Source organism: Aquila chrysaetos, chromosome 5 (assembly GCF_900496995.4).
Source record: "Aquila chrysaetos chrysaetos chromosome 5, bAquChr1.4, whole genome shotgun sequence".
In the NCBI taxonomy this organism is placed as follows: domain Eukaryota; kingdom Metazoa; phylum Chordata; class Aves; order Accipitriformes; family Accipitridae; genus Aquila; species Aquila chrysaetos.
Window position 1 is genome coordinate 15,201,201 of NC_044008.1, and position 22,159 is coordinate 15,223,359.

At 38.6% G+C, this 22,159-nt stretch overlaps 1 protein-coding gene across 12 annotated transcripts in view; it reads right to left on the reverse strand.

Moving 5' to 3' along the window:
- ATXN7L1 (ataxin 7 like 1) overlaps positions 1-22,159 on the reverse strand; it is a 132,206-nt gene that overhangs the window by 2,835 nt on the left and 107,212 nt on the right. For 7 of the 12 annotated variants that reach the window (XR_005932321.1, XM_030015952.2, XM_030015946.2 and 4 more), the window contains 5 exons: positions 21,955-22,076; positions 17,796-18,750; positions 13,569-13,643; positions 5,183-5,308; positions 2,044-4,538 (listed from right to left, as the gene is read on the reverse strand). Coding sequence is in view for 10 of the 12 variants with exons in the window: in XM_030015952.2 (XP_029871812.1) it covers positions 4,446-4,538; positions 5,183-5,308; positions 13,569-13,643; positions 17,796-18,750; positions 21,955-22,076 (1,371 nt within the window). In the remaining 2 variants the exon portion in view is untranslated. The other 5 variants (XR_005932322.1, XM_030015943.2, XM_030015944.2 and 2 more) reach the window with 5 other exon arrangements.

Consider the following 22,159-nt stretch of genomic DNA (forward strand, 5'->3'; position numbering starts at 1 on the left):
GCTGTGGAAGAGCTCCACTGCACCCTTCCATTGTGTATCTTCAAGGACTTCCAAGATACAGGCGAGTTCCTTGCCAGGGAATTTTACACTATACATTTGTAAGGGAAAGTGCTTAACAGCAGAAATATTAAGTTTCTGGGTATTAATTATCTCAGCAGCCAGAACCTTTTTGTTTGTTTGTTTGTTTCATTTTGGTTTTTTGTTTTTACTGTATAGAACGACAGAATAATTTAGGTTGGAATGGACCTCTGGAGATCATGTGGCCAAGCCCCCTCCCTCCTCAAACTGGGCTAATTTCAAAGTTGAGATCAGGTTGTTCATAGCCTTGCCCAGCCCAGTTTTTACTGTCTCCAAGATGGAGATTCCACAACATTGCTTGGTCCCTATTCCAGTGCTCAACTACATTGCAAAGAATTTTTGCCTTCTGTCTAATCAGAATTCTCCTTGTGCTACCTTATGTCTATTGCTTCTTGCCATTTTGTTGTGCACCACCAGGAAGAGTCTGGCTTAATCTTTTCTACAATCACCCACCTTGTAGCTGAAGACAGCACTCAGACCCCTCTCCACTCTTGTCTTAAAACTGAACAAAACATTTTTTTAAGAGTATCCTTATACATCATTTGCTTCAGCTACTAATCATCTTGGTAGCGCTCCACTGGACTCACTTCAGTATGCATGCTGCGTCTTGTACCGTGGAGGCCCAAACTGGACACGGTTCTGCAGACACAGTGTCACAAGTGCCAAAACAGAGGGTGACAATCAGTTCCCTCTGACTGCTGTCTACATTCTTACTGCTGCGGCTCAGGCTGTGGTTAGCTTTCAGCACCCCAGGGGTCCCTTACTGGCTCACATTCAGCTTGTCCACCATCCCCTTTTCCTGCAAAGTTGCTTTCTTGCCAGTCAGCACCCAGCTTGTTCAATAACATGGGGTTATGCCTCCCTCGGAGTTGTAGGACTCTGCATTTGTCTTTGATGAACCTAATGAGGTTCCTGTGAGCCCAATTTTCTAGCCTGTTGAGCTTCCTCTGAAGGACAACCCTGCCCCTACTGTATCAATCCCCTCCCTACCGCTAATTTGTTGTTATCCATGAATCTGCAACCCATCCCAACATCCAGGATGGTAATGAAACCCTTCAGCATTATTTGGCTCAGTATTAACCCCTGAGGCATGTTACTAGTAACAACCAACCAACCGGACTTCAAACGGCTGACCTCAGCCCTCCGAGCCCTGCTGTCGAGATGATTTTCCACCCACCTCATAGTCCACACCTTGAATCTGTATCTCTCCAATTTATTGTAAGAATACAAAAGCAGATGGTTTCAAAAGCCTTGCTAAGGTCAAAGCAAACAACATTCACTGCTCTCTGATCAGTACCTGAAGGCAGTCGTTTCATCACAGAAGGCAAGCAGGTTGGTCAGGCGTAGTTTCCCCTTGGTAAATCCATGTTGTCTGGACACAGCTTCTAGGAGAATTTGTTCCATCATCTGCCTGGGATTGCAGTTGGGGTGAGCAGCCTATAGTTCCCTGGGTCTTTCTTGAAAATGGGCATTGCGTTTGCCTTTTCCAGTCCTTAGAAACCCTGTACCCTGTTCACCAGGATCTTTCAAGGATAGCAGCCTTGTAATGATACCAGCCTGCATCCTTGAATGGAGCCCAGCTTTTCCCATAGACTGGTATAGGTCCAGGGTAAGTAGTCCTTAACTCGGGCTTCCTCTGATGTGGGTAGTACCTCACTCCCCAGACCCTGCCCAAAGATCTAAGCATGGATGTCTCCAGTTAAAACCTGAAGCAAAGGCAGCACCGAATGTACCTCAGTTGTTTCCATGTCCTTTGCCACTAGGTTACTCACCTCACGTAGTGGGGCGCACATTTTACTTAAGCCTTCCTTCCATGTTAATATACAGAAAGTGTCCTTCACATCCCTCACTAATTCCAACTCCAGGTAAGCTTTGGCTTTCCTAGTTCTGCTTCAGCATGCCTAGGCAGCATTTCTATATGTCTCCAGGGTAGCCCACCTCTGCTTCCACAGTCTGTGTACTCACCTTTTGGATTTGAGTTCAGTCAGGAGTTCCCCATTCAGCCATGGTGGCCTTCTCCCATGTCTGCTCAACTTCCCGCATATCAGAATGGACTGTTCTTGTGCTTCTTCAGCTAGCTCCCCTGGGCCCTTCAGGGCAGTCTTCTGTGCAATTCTGCCAACAAAACGCATGCAGGAGACAATGTCTGCTCTCCTACATGCCAGGGTTGCAATTCAACTGTTTATCTTTCTTCCTTGCTTCCCTCAGAATCTTAAGCTTTGCTATCTTGTAGTCACTGCTGCCAAGGCTGCCACCAATGTCAATGTTCCCAGCCAGCCCTTCCTTATGTGTGAGTAGCATGTCTAGCATAGCCAGACTTGGCTTGTTGAGCACTTCTGTCAAGAAATTGTCCTTGATGTACTACAGAAGTAGCCTGGATCACTTGTGCCTCCACCATGTTGCCATCCCAGTCCCCTCCACGAGAACAAGAGTGACTGTAAGGCTAAGCTGTTAATGTTGTTTTTCTCAGTCAACTGCAAAACAAAGACTAAACCTGCCATCAAAAATCATATACTGGGAAAAATTAAATATCAGGAATTAGAAAAATACTTCCAGTTACTGTTTCTTAGTCAAAGAGAAGTTAAAAATATGTCACAAAAAGGCTGGTTTAATATCAGGAGATCTAGCTCTCTTACAGAACCGGCTGCTTCCCAGCTGACTGAAAACCCACAAAACTGACTTCCTAGAACTACAGTGGGACTCTTGCTAAAGGCAAAACAAAAAAAGAAGTTACTTAGCAGGAGCCTTCATTCTTTGAGATATGTAGTATATTTGTCTGTTTAAGTGTGGCTCTGAGCCCATAGCTCTTAAGGCCACAGATGCTTTTATTCTAGCAGTATCTGTAGAGCAAGTTCACACTACACAGGGTGGCGGAGATCAGAGATCCATCTCCATCGCCTTAGTTTCTCTGACACCCACAGTCCAAAGAGAGACATTTTGAACAACAGAAAGGCTGGGCACGCAGTTAGGAAGCAAAACTAAGTGTGAATTATGCATCTACAAAGACTCGTGTTACTGATTGAGTAACCTGGTTTTTTTTCCTGTATTTGACCATTAAGTCCACATGTCTACTCTAACAGTAGTCACTTCAGTCAGTACCCTGTAAAAGCACGGTTACCAGGAAGAGGTCTTGGAGCACTTCCTAATGTCAGCATTGCTCTACCAAATCCAACACTTCTGGATGCATCAACATTTGGTGAAGGTGAATGTCAATGTAGGTGGTTTCCCACAGGTGTCAAGAATAGACATGCTCTTCATATAAGCTGCAGTACTGCACATGCTATAATAGAGAATGCGCTGATTACTGGGTATAGTAGATTTAGAAAATAATGCCATCTAGTCTGTTACACAGATAGCCATCCTTAGTGTAAAGATGTTCACAATTCCTCAAAAGGAAAGATTAGCATTCTTGGAGAACATGTTAAGTGCTTGGTTCTGTGAATGTAAAAAGACAAGACTTAGAGTGGACAGTAAGTTTTCTGCCTCATCCTATGCTGTCTTAGAAACAAAGCAGGTAAATTGATTCAAAGGAAACTCTGTAGTATATCTCAGGGAGAGATTTGGAAAAAAAATCCAGTGAAATATCTCTCTAGGACAGACATTGTAGAGTGAGAAACGCCAGACATTGTAGAGTGAGAAACGCCAATGACAAGGTCTTGGGTGTCGCCAGTTCTGAGTGAGAATTACAGCTACCAAAAAAGCTGGTTAATGAATAACATAAAGACTGAGCAATGAAGAGGGCTCGGTATTAGGAAAATACCTTAAGAAGGCCCTAGGGAGCATTTCTGAGAAAATGACCCTACAAGATGAGTCCTTGAGAGAGGAGTTAGAGCATCATTATTGCTTTCTTCACATTTGGATCATAGGACAGGAGGTCTGTAGTCCAGCTTCCTGCTCAAAGCAGGGTCAGCTCTGAGGTCACACCAGGTTGCTCAGAGCTTTATCCAGTTTGGGTTTGAAAACCTCGAAAGTTGGAGTTTGCACCCACCTCTCTTAAGCAACTTGTGCTAACACTTGACTGTCTCCATGGCAGGAAGGTTTTACCTTGTTTGTATCCAGTCTGAACCTCCCTTTTATCAACATGTCGATTGTTTCTCATCTTCCCACCGTGCAGCACTGCAGAGCCTGGCTCTGAAATCCTAGTGACTTCCTCAAAGGTATTGGCAGGCTGCTATTATATCCCCTTAAGTCAGAGCAAGTGGTGAGTTGGAGCCAGAGGTTCATATCAGTGCTGACCCACTTGCTTCGTGCTTCAATTTCCTTTTCCCTTTTCTTTTCCTTTCTTGGCAACCTCATAAGGGATTTTGAAGGCCAGTCTGGGCCCAAAGGCCCTGGACAGAAGCTTGAGATGGAGAAGCTGGTATCTTTCAGGCTTCACTGACATTTAACTGCAGATGAAAGGAGTTCAGGATTGGAAGATCAGCAGTGGAAGTCATGGGAGTGAGTGGTCCAATAATATGCTAGGGGCAAAGTAAAACAGGCATTAGAGAATTGTCTGTTAGCAATGAAAGGCCCAACATGGAGTCTGTTATGTACTCCAGGAGCAAACATGCACTTGGCTTGTTCTAGGTTAAAGAGCACAAATGGAGCATTTCCCTTTGAATGTTTTTTTTTCTTTGGAAGCATCCACGCTCAGGGTGTGAAGCCGTAGGCCTTGGAAGCACTCTGCAAAATAACACAAGTGAAAACCAGCTTTCTGCACCTTCTTGGTGTCTCCTTGATAATGAAGCAGCAAGCCCAGTGTGTTGGTATTACTGTTCAGGCTTCGTAGTCCAAACACAGATCCTAAAGAGAATTAACAAGGAAGGAGTAACTCAAGGCAAGATTAAAACAAACAAAAAAATCCCAACAAAACAAAACAAACCCCAAAACACACCACAAAACCCCCCAACTGATTATGGGTCAAAATAAGACAGAACTAAAGAAAAAGGAAAGCAAATAGTTGCAAATTAAGAATAGAGCTGCCCAGAAGGGAAGTTTCTTGCATAGGCTGTTGAGAGTATCTGCAGAACTAAGTTGACAGGCCTATATATGCTGCATCTCTGGTGGGAAAGACTAAAGGGTTGAGCCCAAGTAATCCTTTTCCAATGACCTGTCTACTCACCTGTGACACAGCTCTCCAAATCAGCATTGAGTAAATTTGCCACTGGGAAGGGATGATGGTTTCTTTTCTGCAGTGATGCTTACTCTGTCTCCTCCTCTGCCTCCATAGCAGCCAGGCTGGAAATAGCTGACACAGACACAGGACTCACAGGGTTGCACTCATGAGTTCCTCAGGCCATTCACTGTAGTTACACCAACAGGCCTTTATACCTGTAGCATTCTGTAAATATACTCTGTTCATGCTAGACAACTTTCTGAAAAACTGGTCTCTTGTGCTGTCATATCAACCATGTTAGTAACTGCTCCAAGTAAATCAAACCCAGATTCAATTTCAGAGCTAAATCTTTCAGGTTTGGGAAGTCTGCCAAGGTGCAGCTGAATGTTGTGCACCATCTCGAATTGCTACTGGTGTCCTTACCCTCAAATCAAGTTCTCCTGGGTCCTGATTGTTATTTCTGGCAAGGTTCCCTTTGCCCTTCTGTAAGGAGAGCAGATTACAGACTAGATCTAAATATTTCTGCACATCAGCCATAAACAACAAAAAAACACACACAAAAGAATCCTGCCCATGTAATTTGTGATGCATTACAAAATGAGAACAAGAGTATACATACCATCTACCATGGATTCTCCAGTCGAAGGGCAAACAGGGACCTGCTGCTGAATTATCAGCTTTATCTTTCTTCTACTTAGGAAAGTATGTTTTAGAAGAGGTCTGCACTTGTTTTGAGTAGTAGCTTTCAAGAGGTACTCAAGGTGCAAAACAGCATAGAAATTTGCATGAAATAAACATTCTTGTGTTCTGAAGTCTGAATCTGTTGTATGAATCTCCTCCAAATATTTCTGGAATCAGTATTTGGCATTTCTTCCAACTGGGAATCCTGACAGATTTGGAAGAGTAAAACAGATACTGGTTGCACACAGCAATGACTTTCTTCTAAAATAAATAGTTCTGTGGTAAAAACAGAAGCGTAAAAACTAGAATGCAATGAATAAAAAAGTTACAGTGTGATCTGCTGCCCTCTGAAACTGGTGGTATTTAGAGCATGTTAGATAATAGAAGCAAAAGAGTACTCCTACAAGCAAAATACTTGTATAACCAAAAAAAGGGTGGGGGAAACCAACTCCAAATAGACAACAGCTTGTAAATCAGTCTAATGAACCTGCAAGGGCTAAAAAATTACTCGGACTCATATTTGGAAAATAAATTCAGTGGTCTTTGCCCTTTGCTGGCCATGGGCAATGATGGCAAGCAACTAATAACTCATGGCTGCAATATTCCATTTTCTTGGCTGCATCTTTGATTCCTAATGGCTGCTAGAAATAGCAAAGCATCTTACAAACACAGTTGTCACTCTTCAGCCATACATGAGGACCACTCTGTCAGATGAAACTTCGCTATCTACTGTTACTTCATGATATTTGGTTTTTCTATACTGGAAAAGATAAAACTCAAGATTAAAAAAAAAAAAAAGTTTTCAAAATATAAGCAACTCAGACCAAGGCACAAATTGGACAGTAAAGAGGCAGTTCAGGATTAGCTTTTGTGACAGGTATCAGAACACGCAAGACACTATACAAAAAGATGTTTACCTAGAAGGTAAAATGTTCCTCCTTCGATTACTGTTTCCTGTAATGCAGGCCAGCTGTCTATCTCCTCTGCCAGTTCTGAATGTATGCATACAAAAATGCAGTTTGCAGTCCAAATTTCTTGCTTTCAAAAAAGATCATACTGCAATTGTGAGCATCTTCCCTACAGTATCTCCAAGACTGAGTTTCCAGATACTTCATAAAAGGAGCATAAAAATGTACATTTTCCCCAGATTTGCAGAAGAGGTTTGCTGTGAGAGAAAAAAACTGCAATCTTCTCTGCAGAGCTGACAAGGCAATGAACAATTTAAGTCTCACTTGATCTGTAAGTGGAACAGGCTTTACATAGAACAAGAATCTTAATGCCTAGATAAAAGTTGCACTTTTACTATTAACAATGATAAAGAGACTGGTTATAAATTTGTACTGCCCATTGCACTGAGAATTCCTAAATCTAGCAGCTGTAGCAAAGTTAATTCTTACGCTGATAAGGAATGAGAAAATGCATTCAGCTAAGCAAAGGAATTTAAAAATGATTTATCAGTGCAAAAACCTCAGTAGCTGATTGTCATGTGTCCTGACATGTAAGTACAGAAATATTTTAGACACAAATGCCAAAAATAATCCCAGAGCAATTCAGCCCTATACAGAGAGCTGGGCAGATCTTTTGAACTACCAATGGAATTTTGAGTGCTGGCTATCTGCACAGTGTATTTCAGCCTCTGGGAAGGAAAAGGGCAGTCTTGCAATACATACTATTTTTGCTTTGCAAAGATAAATAATGACAAAACCAATCTGTTTCTTACAAACATATAAATTATTTTATTTACAAAGCCATGTTACAAAAAAAAAAAAAAAAAAAAAAAAAAAAAAAAAAAAAGCAAAAAACAAAAAATACAATCGCTCACTAGAGAATATCTCCAGGCCCGGTGTTGAACCATGGCAGTATCAATCAGATACAAGTTTGTTCTGTTTTTCCTTTTTTAAACTGTAAGCCATAGAATTTACTATTTACACCTACTTTAGACATTTATTCTGCTTACAATTATCACAAGCATGGAATGAATTCTATTTGATACTGCTAATACATAAAGGTGCAGGACAAAGAATGAAAATACTTAGTGTTACAAAATATGGATTGTAGAAAAGAAATTGGCTGTACAAGTATGGCATTTTTTTTTTTCTTAGAATGATTGGACATGCTTTCGTCAAAAGTCTTCTGGAAAAGGTTCTAAAATCTGTAGTAGGAAAGCACAATATAGCAGGTGCAAATTCATTTCTGTGCAACAACAGTTATTTAATATATCCCATGACTGACCAGCTATGCAAAACCCACAGAGTTTTGTTAAAGTGCCATGGGTCAACAGCATAACAAAATATAAGGTGTAAATAGAAAAATTTCTTTTTTTCTTCTTTTTTTTAAAACAATAGTTCACTGAGAATCAGCAATAATAGAATATGCTGTATAAACTATTCTCTACAAAGGTCGATCAGCACTATTTACAATTGTTACATCAATACAAAAGAAGGCATACAAGTTATCCAAGTCGCTTTTTATGGCTGACGGGCCTATGCATTGCGTATGTGTAACAACCAAAGCTTCTGAGCCTCTATTGCTGGAAACAAATCACAAGATTTTCAGGCAAATGGGGAAGAAAAAGAACTACCAAGTGAATGCTACACTAATAATGCATTATAGGCTGGTCCAGTTTGTATCTGTTTTTTCCAAATGTTTACTTCCATGTCACTTTTCAGGCTGAAATTTTTGATACATATAATTAAATAATGATTCTTTGATGATGAAAGAACACTGTGGGATTTTACTTCGTGCTTAACTTTCCTGAAATGCTGTCAAGTGTAAGCCAGTTGAAAAAAAATTTAAGCAGCATTCGAAGGACGGGCTCCATATTCCAGCTTTCCAATTAAAAGATGCATGGAAAAAGCTAAAGCTTCCTAAAACTACAAAATTGCTCCTTCAGTCATTGATTAGCATTATTTCTCAGAAGCAACCACTGAATCTCACAACCACTGTTTTCCCTCAACAACTAGAAATAGCAGTTCATTGATTACAGAGGATGACTTTGTTACTGAGATTTTTAAACTCCTGCAGTTTTTAAACTCAAAATAAATTAAAAAAATCAACATAGTACTGCTCCTAAAACTGAACAAGACAAAAATTGTGCAAAAATAACAAAGATATGTACACATTTTTCAGTCTGAAGAAATGTACAATAAAAACATAATTCAAAGAACATTTTAAAAATATAAACATTGCTTAAACTTTCCTAAGTTTCATACTGTTTCTGAAACTATACCAGTCAGTTAGCTCTGAAGTATAGCAAAACATAAATTATTACAAAATTAACACTATAAAAATTTATTTTAAGAATATTTCTAAACTTTTTTCAAAGGGTCTAGCCTTGTTTATAATTGCTTAAACATTTTTTAGTCTTAAAATTTGCCGTAAGCCTTCTTTTTTTAAAAAAGAAAGTAGTAATAATCTCCCTATTTGCAGTCTCTCGCCTTTCCCCAAGATGTAAATAAACCAGCATATAAGTGCACTTTTAACACTGTAGAAATAAAAATTAACTCCTCTGTACTATTGTTCCAGTACCTAGTATTGGCTTCCTGATTATAAAATCTATATTTTATTAAAAAATTATTCAGTAATCCTATAAGAAACACTGTCAGTGCAATTCTATTAATGCAAGCCAATCTGCTCAACTCCTGTCCTCACAAACCCAAACTGTTTACTGAAGTTATCAAGTGCTATGATCTTAAGGGTCTAGAAATCCACCAAGATACGGGGATTTTACATGTTGAGCCCCCTGATAACATTAATTACAGTTTGGTGCAAAAATCCACTATGCATTGATTGAAGTATAGATTCCTTAAGAGCCTGATCCTGGAAGAGGCTGAACACTCAGAACTCCCACTGAAATTATTAAATGCTGTAGGTACAGAGCACCAGTCAGGATTAGTCCCTAAAGTTGCAGTGCCCCAGCTGTTTGCAAATTACTAAGAAATGCACTCAATTTTTATCCATAGGACAAGCTTAAATACAGAATTACTGTAATTTTTATTTAATGAAAAAATCTGGAGATCCTTTAAATAAATTCAAATCATGATCTGGATTTTTTTTGGAATGTCCACTGCGTTCTGGTAAGGAAACAAAGGGAGCATTGCAACGCTAACAGCTTTAAAAGGCATGAAACATAACCAAGCAGAATGCACAGATCAGTGGCAAATACAAGTGAAAAACTAAACAAATCACTATTACAGTTTTCTGTAAATTTAATTCTCTTTAAAACCACAAATTCATAAAAGGTTAAATCCATCTGCAGGACATAGAAAAGAAAAACCCTGTGGAGTAGGGCTGCTGAGAGCTAGAGATTATAGGCTGGTTCCTTTTCCTTGTTATGGAAGAGTCCTTATTCTACCAGTCCGGTTTGATGTCTTCTAAAAGAGAAACCAGAGCCAGGTTCAAAATCACAAAATGTCTTTCAGTATGTAATACTTTAATAACATCTGTGTCTGACAGAACTCAAAGCAGGAATTTATTTCAAGTCCCTGAACTAAATTCCCTCCCTGTTCACTGATTACATTAGACCTTTAAGAAAAGGAACTGCTTTGAATAAACTGTATTTCCTTTTGGGACCGTCTGATTTTAGTAAGCTTCGGTAAATCTCATGTTCATTAACTTGGTGTATCATTACAAGTAAAAAGCAGCAATTAGACAACAACTCTGAAGTATCTTTTCCTCTACACAGCATGTTTTCATGCACAAGGAATCCCCACACAGCATACATGTTGTCACCTTCCCTTAATAAAATGATCTAGTTACTCAGTATTTAAAAACCACCGCATACTGAGGTCTTGGAAGTGTTAACACATTCAGGCACCTAAAAGCACTATGAAGACAAAAACACTTGATTAGTTATAAGCCTAGAACAAGGATAAAATATGGAGAAAACAAGCTTTTGCTATGTAATTTGTGTTAACGGGCACAAATAATTTGACTGTAAAACTACCATTCCATTAATGTTTGTTAAAAACCAAGTAGTTTTTATACGGAAAAGTAGTATTTTTTTTATTACAGCAACAATGGTTGGAAAAACAGGCATGCTTTTACATATACAAGCCCCTTTTCAGGTCTCAAATAGATGCAGCAACATTAAAATTAAACATGAATTGAGAACAATTCGTCTGAGTTTAACCTGAGTTTAATGCGATGGGAGACAGCAGACGGGCCCACAACAGTTACCCTTACAATCCACCGGTCCCCCACAGGAGTAGCTGAGAGTACAGTGTACTTCAACAACTATCGCAAATGACCAAAAGAGACTACTTGTGTGAAATCAAAACAACCACGGGGCACCTTCATCTCACAACTCAATAATGAGAAACACCCAGTTACTGGTGGCAGGCGACTTTCACAGCACTGCCGCTTGTCCTCTCAGCTCGACTGGACACCTTCGGAAGGTGAGCAGGGAAGCTAGCTTTCTCAGTAGGACTGCACACTGGTGATGGCAGCTTTAAACAAGACTGGGCTTACAGCCTACTGCAATTTCCAGAATGCCTCATACTCAACCAGTCACTCAACCCTGTGTTGAGTTAAGGACCCCTCTCCCCTCTCTTGAGAAACAACATCTCCTCCCTTCTAACTCCCCCTCTGCCCCAGCAGACAACCCCAACAGGTTGCCTGACCAGGTAACACAGTGGAGGCAGTCAAGAGTAACTGCTCTATACTTACATTTAGCTTGACGGCTGCAATTCTACTTCAAACTGCATTGTTAAAAGTCTGTTGCTCTGACTTGTATTCGTGAAAACTTGCCTGATTTTTCCAACTACAAACCCCAGTGTATAGCAGAGATTGTCTCTGCCTACAGACCTTGCTTCGCTTGGACTCCCTGTTTATCATGGTTGTAACACCACTAACATTAAAAACAAGAGAGCTCAGGTTCCCCCAGCAGTATCTTTACTGACACAGCATATACTTGCAGATCCGCTTACTGTTACCTAATTAATAACACCTTAACAAAGAAATACTATAGCACAGTTTAAGACTAAAATTTTAGTTAGAGACTATTGAATTACTAGATTGGAGATGAAAGTTGTCAACAAAGCAGCTCAGATTTATTTTGACAGTGAAAAGCATTTATTAGATAGGTAACCATTATTCATGGTTCCAAATTCTAAAATCCTGTGTTACAGTTTAAAAAAAAAATAAATTTAATAAAACTTAATACATCTTGATTTTATTTTGTATTTGTATTCTGAGCTCCATATTCAACTACCAAACTGACAGAAACATATTTTTAACAATAAAGAGTTTGTGGGGCTTAAAACAAGCAAAAACTTATATTTTTGATAAAGTTACGGAAACAGGCAGCTGAAAAGCTCAGCAATAGCCTGTTTACATAGGGCTGCCACAGAATTAATGTTTTGCACTGTTAGGTTTTCCCCATGGGATCTAGGCAACAGAACCCAACAAGCTCTGCTCCCTGGTAGTGTGTATTTTATACTAACACAGGAGCAGGAGGTTAAAGCAAAACCAGTTTTGCAGTTCACAACAGCTTTATCCCATGTTTGTTACTGGCAGTTGGATGACAGTGTCTCACACAGAAAAAGTGCCAGTCCCTAGAAGTATGAAGAAACTTTCCACTTTTTTCCCTTCAGAGTAGTTCTTCCATACATATACTGCTCTGCATTCAGCACCAACAGAAAAAAAAAAAAAAAAAAAAAAAAAAATTACTGTTTGGCTGTTCATCTCAAGATGTGAGTGATTCAGAATATTTTTAATGGGGATACAGTTGTGGGTTATCATTACTACAATCATTACTATTCTTTTGCTGTGTCTACACAGCAGAAACTAAGCAGCACAGCCATTTGGAATAACTACTCCTGTATAATTTAGCCAGAATATGTAACAGAATTCTAAAATACTGACTGGTTTTACAGAAAAATCCTCTGGAATTTTTGTTTACTTGTGACTACACCTTGCTGAGGTGGGAAACCTTTTCATACCAAGGAACTTGACAATGAGTTCTTGATAAACTACTCAACTTGGAGAGTCAAACAGTAGGGGCTGTATTAAAAAAATAAACTAGTCTATCAGTCCTCCAGACAGATGAGGGCTGGATCACAGGTCAAGCAGCTGTCCTCACAAAAAAGCTGAGTTACAGAATTTATCATAATTATCTGACTAGTAGTCTGTGTGATAAACAGGTATGGTGGGAGCGCTAAGGACTTCTCACAGTCTAAGAGGAACTCGGATTATACTTAGCTTAGTTATGCTTTCAGATTAGTTTCTCTGAACAGTCAAATGCCCTGTCTTCACTGTCCTGTTTCTGTCCTCCCTTTGCTGCTTTCACTTTGGGCCTATTTTTAAATGCTGTCCTTCCTGTGCCAATTTGGGGACTCTGCTGTGCCATCTCGCTCAGCAGGGGAAGTTGGATAGAAAAACCACATCAGCTTAGATGATCCTGCACTGACAGTTTCTGCTGCTGCTGAGTTTGTATCACCAAAGCAACAGCCAGTGAGCAGCACATAAGCCAACCTGAGGTGTATTACAGGTGGTGAAAAAAAGCAGAAAACTTGTTATTCATAAACCTTGGAGGGTAAAATAGCTGGAAAAGAAATTAAGTGAGAGGAGAAATCTAATATTAGTTCACCAAAAGACAGCTTCTATAAAGAATTCTATTCATAAAGAAATCGTATTTTAAGGTTTTACAGTATAAAATATTTCAAAACCGCTTACAAACTACTTAAGTACACTTTTTTTTAAAGCAACTTACTTGTCTGTTGTGTACTGGGTTTGATGTACTCGAAGGACTCGATTGTGACAAAGCTACACTGCTATTTTTTCCAATCTGAAAGACATTAATTGAGCAGTATTGAGAGGCATATTTCTCAGTTGAATGCAGATGCTGGTAATGGCCTTCCCTTTCCTGTGTAAAGTGGCACTAATTGCTTTGCATTTGGAACACAGGTATTTTGCTGTTGCAAAAGATACACTTCAGATAGAATCATAATTATCTCTCAGGGCTTGGATACTTCAAATAAATTCTTAAAAGGCACATAAATACTATTACAGGTCAGAAAACAACGTAAGAAACAGTTACTGAGGGAATATAGATTGTAACCCCCCACTTCTCTAGACCAAAATACTAGTTTCTGTAGTTACTGGAGTCACCTAGTGCAGCTAGTCAGCAACTGAGAGCACAGAGTGCTCAAGGTGACAGACTCCTGCCCAGGGGACTTGCCCGACTCCTGGGGAGTTTAAAGCAAGGCCCAAGCACCATAGCATGCCCTAAGTTATTCCATTTTCTTCCATGTTTTTTATTGCTCAATAAAGCAAATATTAACCAGAAGAATCAAACTCCAGAGGTTTAAATTTGCAATTGTATCAATTTACTGCATCACAGAATTTCTTTGGGAATGAGCGCAAATTGATAGTACACATACTACATACATCTTAAAGTACTTAGTTAAAATATTTCAATATTCAATCTGCATGTTTCAATGCTTGAGAGATTACAGCACTCTGCAAGAGCAGTCTGTCTTCCGTTTTTCTACAATGACCCATAACCATAGTGTAGGTATTTCTGTTGCGATACAAAAGGGGTGACAGCTGTTGAGTCAGAGGAGTAGTTTCTCAGGGGTTACAAGGCTGATAAAAATTAACCATGGGCACCTGCCTACAAATGGCAGATGACTGGAGTTTGAATAGTTATTCACAAGGTCAATGGACTTCAAGTAATGTCAGCTTTAATAATTTGATGGAGAGGTAGCAAGGACCTGTCTTCTGAACAGTGAGAAATGCAGTTGCAAGTTTCTTACTGAATAGATGGCACTGTGGCATTGGCTGGCAGGGCTTTCACTAATACCAGTTTTCTCCTTCCCTTCTGCAACATCATTTGTTGTTTTGCCATTGCATGTATACAGTCAAAGGTAGCCTTTGTCTCCCTTTCCATATCTGCCCTTCCTCACACAGTGACTGTTTAAAACAGTGTTCTCTGTTCACATTCTATCCAAAAGAAATATTTAAGATTTTTATTTACAGCCAATTCTGAAGGCAGCTCCCGTGGTGCCCAAAGATTAAAAGGGTAGGCCTCTGCCTATCCTGTTCCCTTACTTGTTGTTTCACATGCCACAGCTGTTCTCTAGGTAGTAACATGCAAATCTTGACTAAAGATGCACGACCTTGTAAAATCTTTCCTAGCTTTTCAGAACATCGTAACACACCTGCAAACCTTTCTTCTCTACATCCACCCTTATAACATTCATAAAACCCTTCCACAATAAAATACATGTCCATCTTTTAAATGGAAAAATAGCCACTAGGAAATCGACTTGCTGAGATCCTAGAATGATGAGAGGCAATATTACACCTCTTTAGGCTTTCATTCATTCAGTGCTCCTACGACTAACACAAAGCAAGCAGCAACACAGCTTGCAGCACTGTGGTCGGCTTGGAGCTGCTCTACCATCCTGTCATCATTCAGAGCTGGAAGGGCAGTGTTCCAGGCCAGAAGGGTAATAATTCAGATAGACTGAACAGCACTCAGTGAAAATAAGAAAGAAATATTCCCAGTTGTGTTGGGTCTTTAAAGATGGGAACACTATTTCAAAAGGATTAGGATGAGGCCAAGACTCAAACCCCCCCTTCCCCCCCCCCCCCCCCCTTTAAAAATAAAGTATACGTCAAAACCCCATGGTTAAGACTTTCAGTTACTATCTATCCAGGCCAGACTTGAATTAAATTAGAAAAAAAAAAAACCAAACCCTGAGCCTATCACCAGTCACTTGAACTGTTTTCTGTGTTCTTAGTTTCTTAATTTAATTTGCCCTATTACATCAGGGAACAGGAGCAAAATTTTAAGTAATACTGATTTTTTTTTTTGTGGAATTTTTACTGTGATTGCATTTCTAGAACACAGCAAGTCAAAACAGCACAGCTTAAAAGTCATTTCAAGTATTGTATTCTCCAGAGCTTTAATATTCACATGTAGAGTATGTAATATTCTTTGACCCATATGCTTAAGTGGGTACAAATTTCATTTATTTATAGCACAAATAAACAGTAGGAAATGTCTATTTTGTATTGCATACAATGTGGTATCCTTGTCACAAAGACAATTAGCTGCCAGCCAGACATCTGAAATACAATCAACTCCACTTCACCTCCTATTTTTGATTACTAGTGTAGCTCCAAAGACCAGCAATATAAGAGGAAAGTGTGACCAACTTTTACATATATACACACACATAGAAGCATGTATACATCTATATATGTATGCACCTGTACATGTATATAAAAACATTATGTTTAAAAATCTGTATATCATTACAGTCATTACATATATTTAACCTTTTACTTAAGGAAAAAAATATTAGTGTGAATTACATATTTACAAATATTCAGAAAAGACCTCTGATTGATTCTTTGTGGTTTATTTACTTCCATTACTGTGCAACATGCTGAAATACATCACAAACTGGAATAGGAATGTCCCACAGGAACAGATTTAATAACTAGGGGAGTCAGAATTTGAACTCAGAACCTCCTGCGTATATCTGTAAGACTTCCTCAGACTGCACTAGCTACAGATACAGTCTATGTACTGTGGAAAGACGATACAATCCATTTCCTACTACTGATGTTTGTACCAAAGTAACAATTTGTACTTACTTTTCCCTCCCATTTGAGATTGTGTATCTCAGGGCAATTTAATCTTTTTGGGTACACACATATTTCAAAAATCAGATGTGTGACAGAATGAAGAATTTACAGCATCCTTCACTGACTTCAGTGACTTAAAGATTAGTTCTGATTGCAGGACAATTTTAAAAGGCTTAAAATAGAAGGACGATACCACTATCCATTTTTAAAAGCCAAACAAGTCATGTCAGTTGCACCTCTGCTGGAAGTAGGAAAGAGAAAATATACCTGCTAAGCCATTCTTTGAGACCTTCATTCTGTCTGCTATACCAGTTTTAGAACTCATTTATTCCTTTCTTCCACTCTCATTTCTGTCTGCTACTACCTATGGATTGCCTTGCCCAAGACCTGACCCTCTCCATTTCCAAATTCCATTTTATGTGCAATATCCTTAGGAAATGAGGGTTTTTGCCTAAGCTACCTTCTCTGGATTTTCTGTGGTATTCTATTTTCTCTGGTTTTGTCTTCCAGATGCCAGGGCCAAGCTTTGTTTTCTGTGTACTGCACAGCACTGGACACGGTAGCAGAATGAAATAGTATATCATTATAAAGATTGTATTGGTAGTTTTTCCACCAAATTTTACTTCACACATACTTTTTTCAGTGATGCTATATAAGGACAGAGAAGTCTAGTGACAATTAAGTAAGCGTGTGTAACCTTATCTGTTGCACTGACTTCAATATTCTGAACACATGCACACTATAAAAGATAACCAAATGTCCACTAAAGGTCATCTGGTTAAGATCTTAATCTCTTAACTTTTACAGTTTCAAACAGGAAACAGCATCTGAGGTCAGGCATCTCAGACTCTCCCCAGGGGAAAGGTAGATGTAAGTGTTTTACATAAGAGAAATGAGGAGACTTGCATAACATTAAGAAATGAATCAGCAACAAGTTTGGGGAAAGAAACAAACAGAAATGCTGACTCTTTTCTTCCTGTTTTAATGACACAATTTATTTCAGAGAGATGAGAATTAAGATAAAAAATTAATTTCTAAAAATTATTTATCCATTATGGACATTCAGTTTTACTTTCAGAGATACAAGTGGCTACTTTATTAATTGAATAAAAAAAAATCTCATAAAAATATTTTACGAAAGTTTTTTTTTTTAATTCTGAAAACATCTTTCTATGATTGCTACAAAACAAATACAAATTTGTTTTTGTATTAACCTAGAAAGTAAGTTGTGTGATGAAAAACAATCTGAAGCAAACATAGTATTTCTTTTCAGAATGCATGAAATATTTCAAGTAAGTCAGACATGACCTGCAAAAAAATAACTGGAAGAGTCCCTTACCTGCCGAGAGATGGAGCTGCTTGTAGGATCTGGCACCGCAGAAATAAGGTTGGCAGTGCTCTTTCTATGAACACTATTCATACCAGGCATTTTAGTGATTTTACAGGCTTTGCTACTAGAACTAGAGTTTTTACGTTTTTTTCCTTCTGATTTGTCAAAAGAAAGGGGTAGAGAAGACACTGCATTATGTGCTCCCAGGGAGTGGTCCCCTGAGTGGTGCACAAGAGAAGATACAGACAGATTAGAAGAGTCAATACTGCTTACTACCATGCTCATATGTTTCACTGAGTCTGCTGAACTACTTGATAATGAAGTCCGTCCTGAGGGCTCCGATTTGGCACTGAGTGGGCTTGTTCCGTTATTTGTATTGTGCACAGACATACTGTTATAGGAAGATGTAGCCTGATAGGAGTTCAAAGTGGAACTGGGGTTCAGGACACAGTTCTTTTTGTGGGACCCTGAAAATGAAGATGAGGAAGTTGTCTGTAAAGATAACGAGGACGATGACGACGATGATGATGACGACTGCGGCTTTTTCTTTTTGTTACTTGAAGACTCATCACTTCGAGATGACAGGTCTTTCACTTTTGAGGATTTGCTGGTTTTTGTTTTGGATGGCTTGTGGGATGGGGAAGGGATGACTGCTGGCACTGGTGACACAGCTGATGGCGCCTTAAAAGTTGAGTCCATGATACTTAGGCTTGCAGCCACATGAGGAAAAGCTGTAGTGTGTGACATAATGGAATTCGTATCTGATGTCGTCACAAAGGCTGCATTTGATAACATGGCTGATGTCATTATGTAAGAAGAAGAAGTGATTCTTGAACTGATAGGTGTTGAAGGAATATACACCGCACTGGGGTTGCTGAAAGGCTGTAAGACCGATGCTGGAAAAGGAGTGGAGACATGCGCTGCTGGAGAAGGCATGGGACTATCTGCCGCAGGAGGAATTTTCCTAAACAGAGAAGAAAGAAAAAAAAAAAAAAAAAAAAAAAAAAAGCAGCAGAGAGTTAGATACATAAAAAAATTCCATCTGAACAATGCAGATAGGAAACAATTTCTGGGAAGGACCAACTTATTAAAAAGGCAAACCTAATTCACTGTAATTTTGATTCCTATTCTACCAATCACATATATTTTAATATTAGGAGTTCAAAATCAGCTCTGCACTCTACAACAGCTTAAAAATGCTTTTACTTGTGATTTTTTTTTCCCTCTTTTTAAACTTGCAATTCCATTCTGATGTTCTTTAGGATTTAATACAAACAGCAAAATGCAAACCACATGTGTTTTAATATTGTAAAGATTCAGGAAAGCTGGATTATGAAGTAATATTCCTAAAAATTAATTCTGAAATAAGGCACATTAAATCTGTGAAGGCATTGGAGATCTAACAGAAGATGATTAGGTAAAGAACTATGCAGCATAATTTTCTCTATAAAATTCTGTTATGGCACATGAGCCCTAAACTGTGCAACTCAGTTAAACCAGAACTGAGCTCCACTTCAGCACAAGTGCCCCATGTAGCAACTAAGTACAGCGTTACAATTTAATCACTTTATTACAAATTTAATTTCCATTATTCCTCTCCTATTTTACCAAACACTTAAAAAATGCAAATTAAATGCCTGATGGTGGAATCTACAAACATTCTAATCACTATGTTTCATTCATTGCGTATGTTTTGCTTGAAAGTTCAAGTTGTGGAACAGTTTCAATATCAACCTAAACTCACAGGTTAGATTTGATGAGGGTAGTAAATGAGCCAGTTTGGGGGGTTGTGAAGCACTTAATCACTGAGCTTAAAGAGGAAAGGAGGAAAGATCATCCCTTTCCAAATGCAGTGCTATTCCCAACAGCTCATTTGGGAGCTGGTTAGACGGGATTAACTAGGTAAGTTACTGATTAATTTCACTGATATTGAAAAATTGACAAAATATTAAACAGTGCTTGATAAGCTTTATAACTAGTTGAATAGTATTCTGAGAATATGATCTAGTAATATTACCTGTGAAATTAATAGAATGCATTCAAATTCCTTTCTATTCAGCCATCATCTTCTATTATTTTATCTAGTCCAGTGTTAACAAAGAACCAGACTTCCATAATGTCTCTTGGAAAATTATCATGTGAGCTTTTCTCATTATTTAGACTAAAATTTAATTCACAGTTTAATCCTATTTCTCTTTGTTAAGCAGCTGTACATCACCATAACTCTGCCCTTGTTATCCTCACTACTGACACCTTTTCAGCTTTTAAAGGCTTACTCTTGCCCTCAAAGAAATATGATAAAAGAGCAGCACTGGCTCTGCTGTTTTATCATAAATGAATCCTAATTACAAGTGTTCTCTCCTGGTATTCTTCCTATGGAGACTCTCAGACAGAACACTGTTTATGGTACAATTACATAAGGGATTACATACAGTCCATGCCGCCAGAAGTGAGGAAGTCCTACTGCCTGTGACTTGCTACGCAAACAAAGCTGCTTCTCAGACCCATTCCTCAGGGTTTTTTTAAAGAAGGGCCAATAATTCTTACCCACCTTTGTAAGGTACTTTGAGAACAAGGGATAAAAAGTACTTTGTAAATGTTATTATCGTTCTCAACATATGGCCTTGCATCCCTTTATCCTTTATCTCAACTGGATGAGCCACAGCTACAGAGCTGCACTAGTGCTGGTTATAAAAGAACAGCTTTAGGCATACCCCTGCTTGGGGAAGACAGGAAAAGATCAGTCCAGAGGAGGGTTGAGGACAGTAGAAGAATACAATAGGGGTTAAGCACTGTGAGCTTCCTGTGTTATACAGATAAGTAAGTACGGATGGAATTTATTAAAATATTAGAGATTACAGAAAACAGCCAGAATTTGGGAAAACATTTACAATTGGATTTAGTGGGAGCAGGATGAGGCCTGTTTATTTCTTGTATCATATAGCTACTACAGAGGTTATTTTTGTTTTTCATGATAGTAGTGATACTAGTGACACATTTTCTTAGATGCCTGAGTATCTTTTCTCCTGACAAACAAAGTCAATAGATAACAAGTTTTAATCTTCCTATTTAAGGAAACCAAATTAGTTTTATTTGTGGAAGGCAAGAAACACTAGTTAACAGCCAAATTGACAAAGCAGAAGAGAGGAACCCCTTGCAGATCAAACATGATCTGCCTCTAAACAGACATGAAACTGGCCCTTTTACGGCAAACCCAACCATTTCCAAACTATGTCTCCCAGCACAGTAGCACTGTTACCATCAAGTTACCAGGTTAGTCAGACAAGCCAAGCTTTAGTGTTTCAAAAAAATATTTAAATAAAAATCAAACCTTGTTTATCTAATGGCTGGCATCCAATGAATATAACACAGTCCTGATAATAAACAGTGACATGAAACACTGCACTTTAGTGTCATTACATTGGAAGAAGAATGCATACTCTGTAGCAGAATACCCCCCAAAAAATGAATCCTATCTGCACATGCCATGAGCTGTTCAAGTATTTTTTTTTTTTTTTTAAAGAATTAGCATCTTTTTTAAGAGTGCAGTCTATTTTAATGTAGCTATGCAGCCAAAGTGTATAGTGCTTGGAACTTGCTTACGTGATATAGAGGTGCTTCAAGAGTGAGTAATAATCAGAATTTTAAGACCCCAAAGCCAGTAAGGGCATTATAGACTAAAAAACTATCATATTCCATCTTACGCACAGGCAACGTATACCAAGTTCCTTATCTTACAACACATGAGTCTTAAAGAGCCAAGACTGAATGGGCCATACGGGTACATGATACAGGTATAAAAATCTAGGTAAAATCTAACCTGTGTGTTATAAAATGATATGATACCAAAACACATCTCCAAACCCAGAAAACACTGAGCTTTAATGCTTTTAAGTAATGTTAACAGAACTACTGAATTATTCCTCCCCAGATTCAGAGGGACTAAAAAAAAAAAAGTCCAAAATCTGGAAGAAGTTTACATCAGAATAGGAGATTGTCCTGTTGTGCTGCATATTCCTTAACAGAAAAGAGAAAATTTGTACTCGTATTACTGCTATGCCTTAATACAGAGGAAATTTTACAAACGCTTCCCATGGAGTGTTTAATTTAGAAGTTTCACAGAACTAAAAATGTTAAAGTACCCACCAAGTGTAAAAATCCCACTTACTTCCACATCTGTGAGTTCAAGTGTTTTTCTACCATGGAGTTTAGTGCGAATCGAAAATGGTCCCATCTTCGGTCAAAGACGTAGTACCCTCTTCCCATTAAGCGACTGCCATATGAGCAAAACTGAAAGAAAAGATATTTCAACATTGTTTATAAAAAAATGTTTCTACATTATAAAATAATTATAATTTATATATCAAGGAACC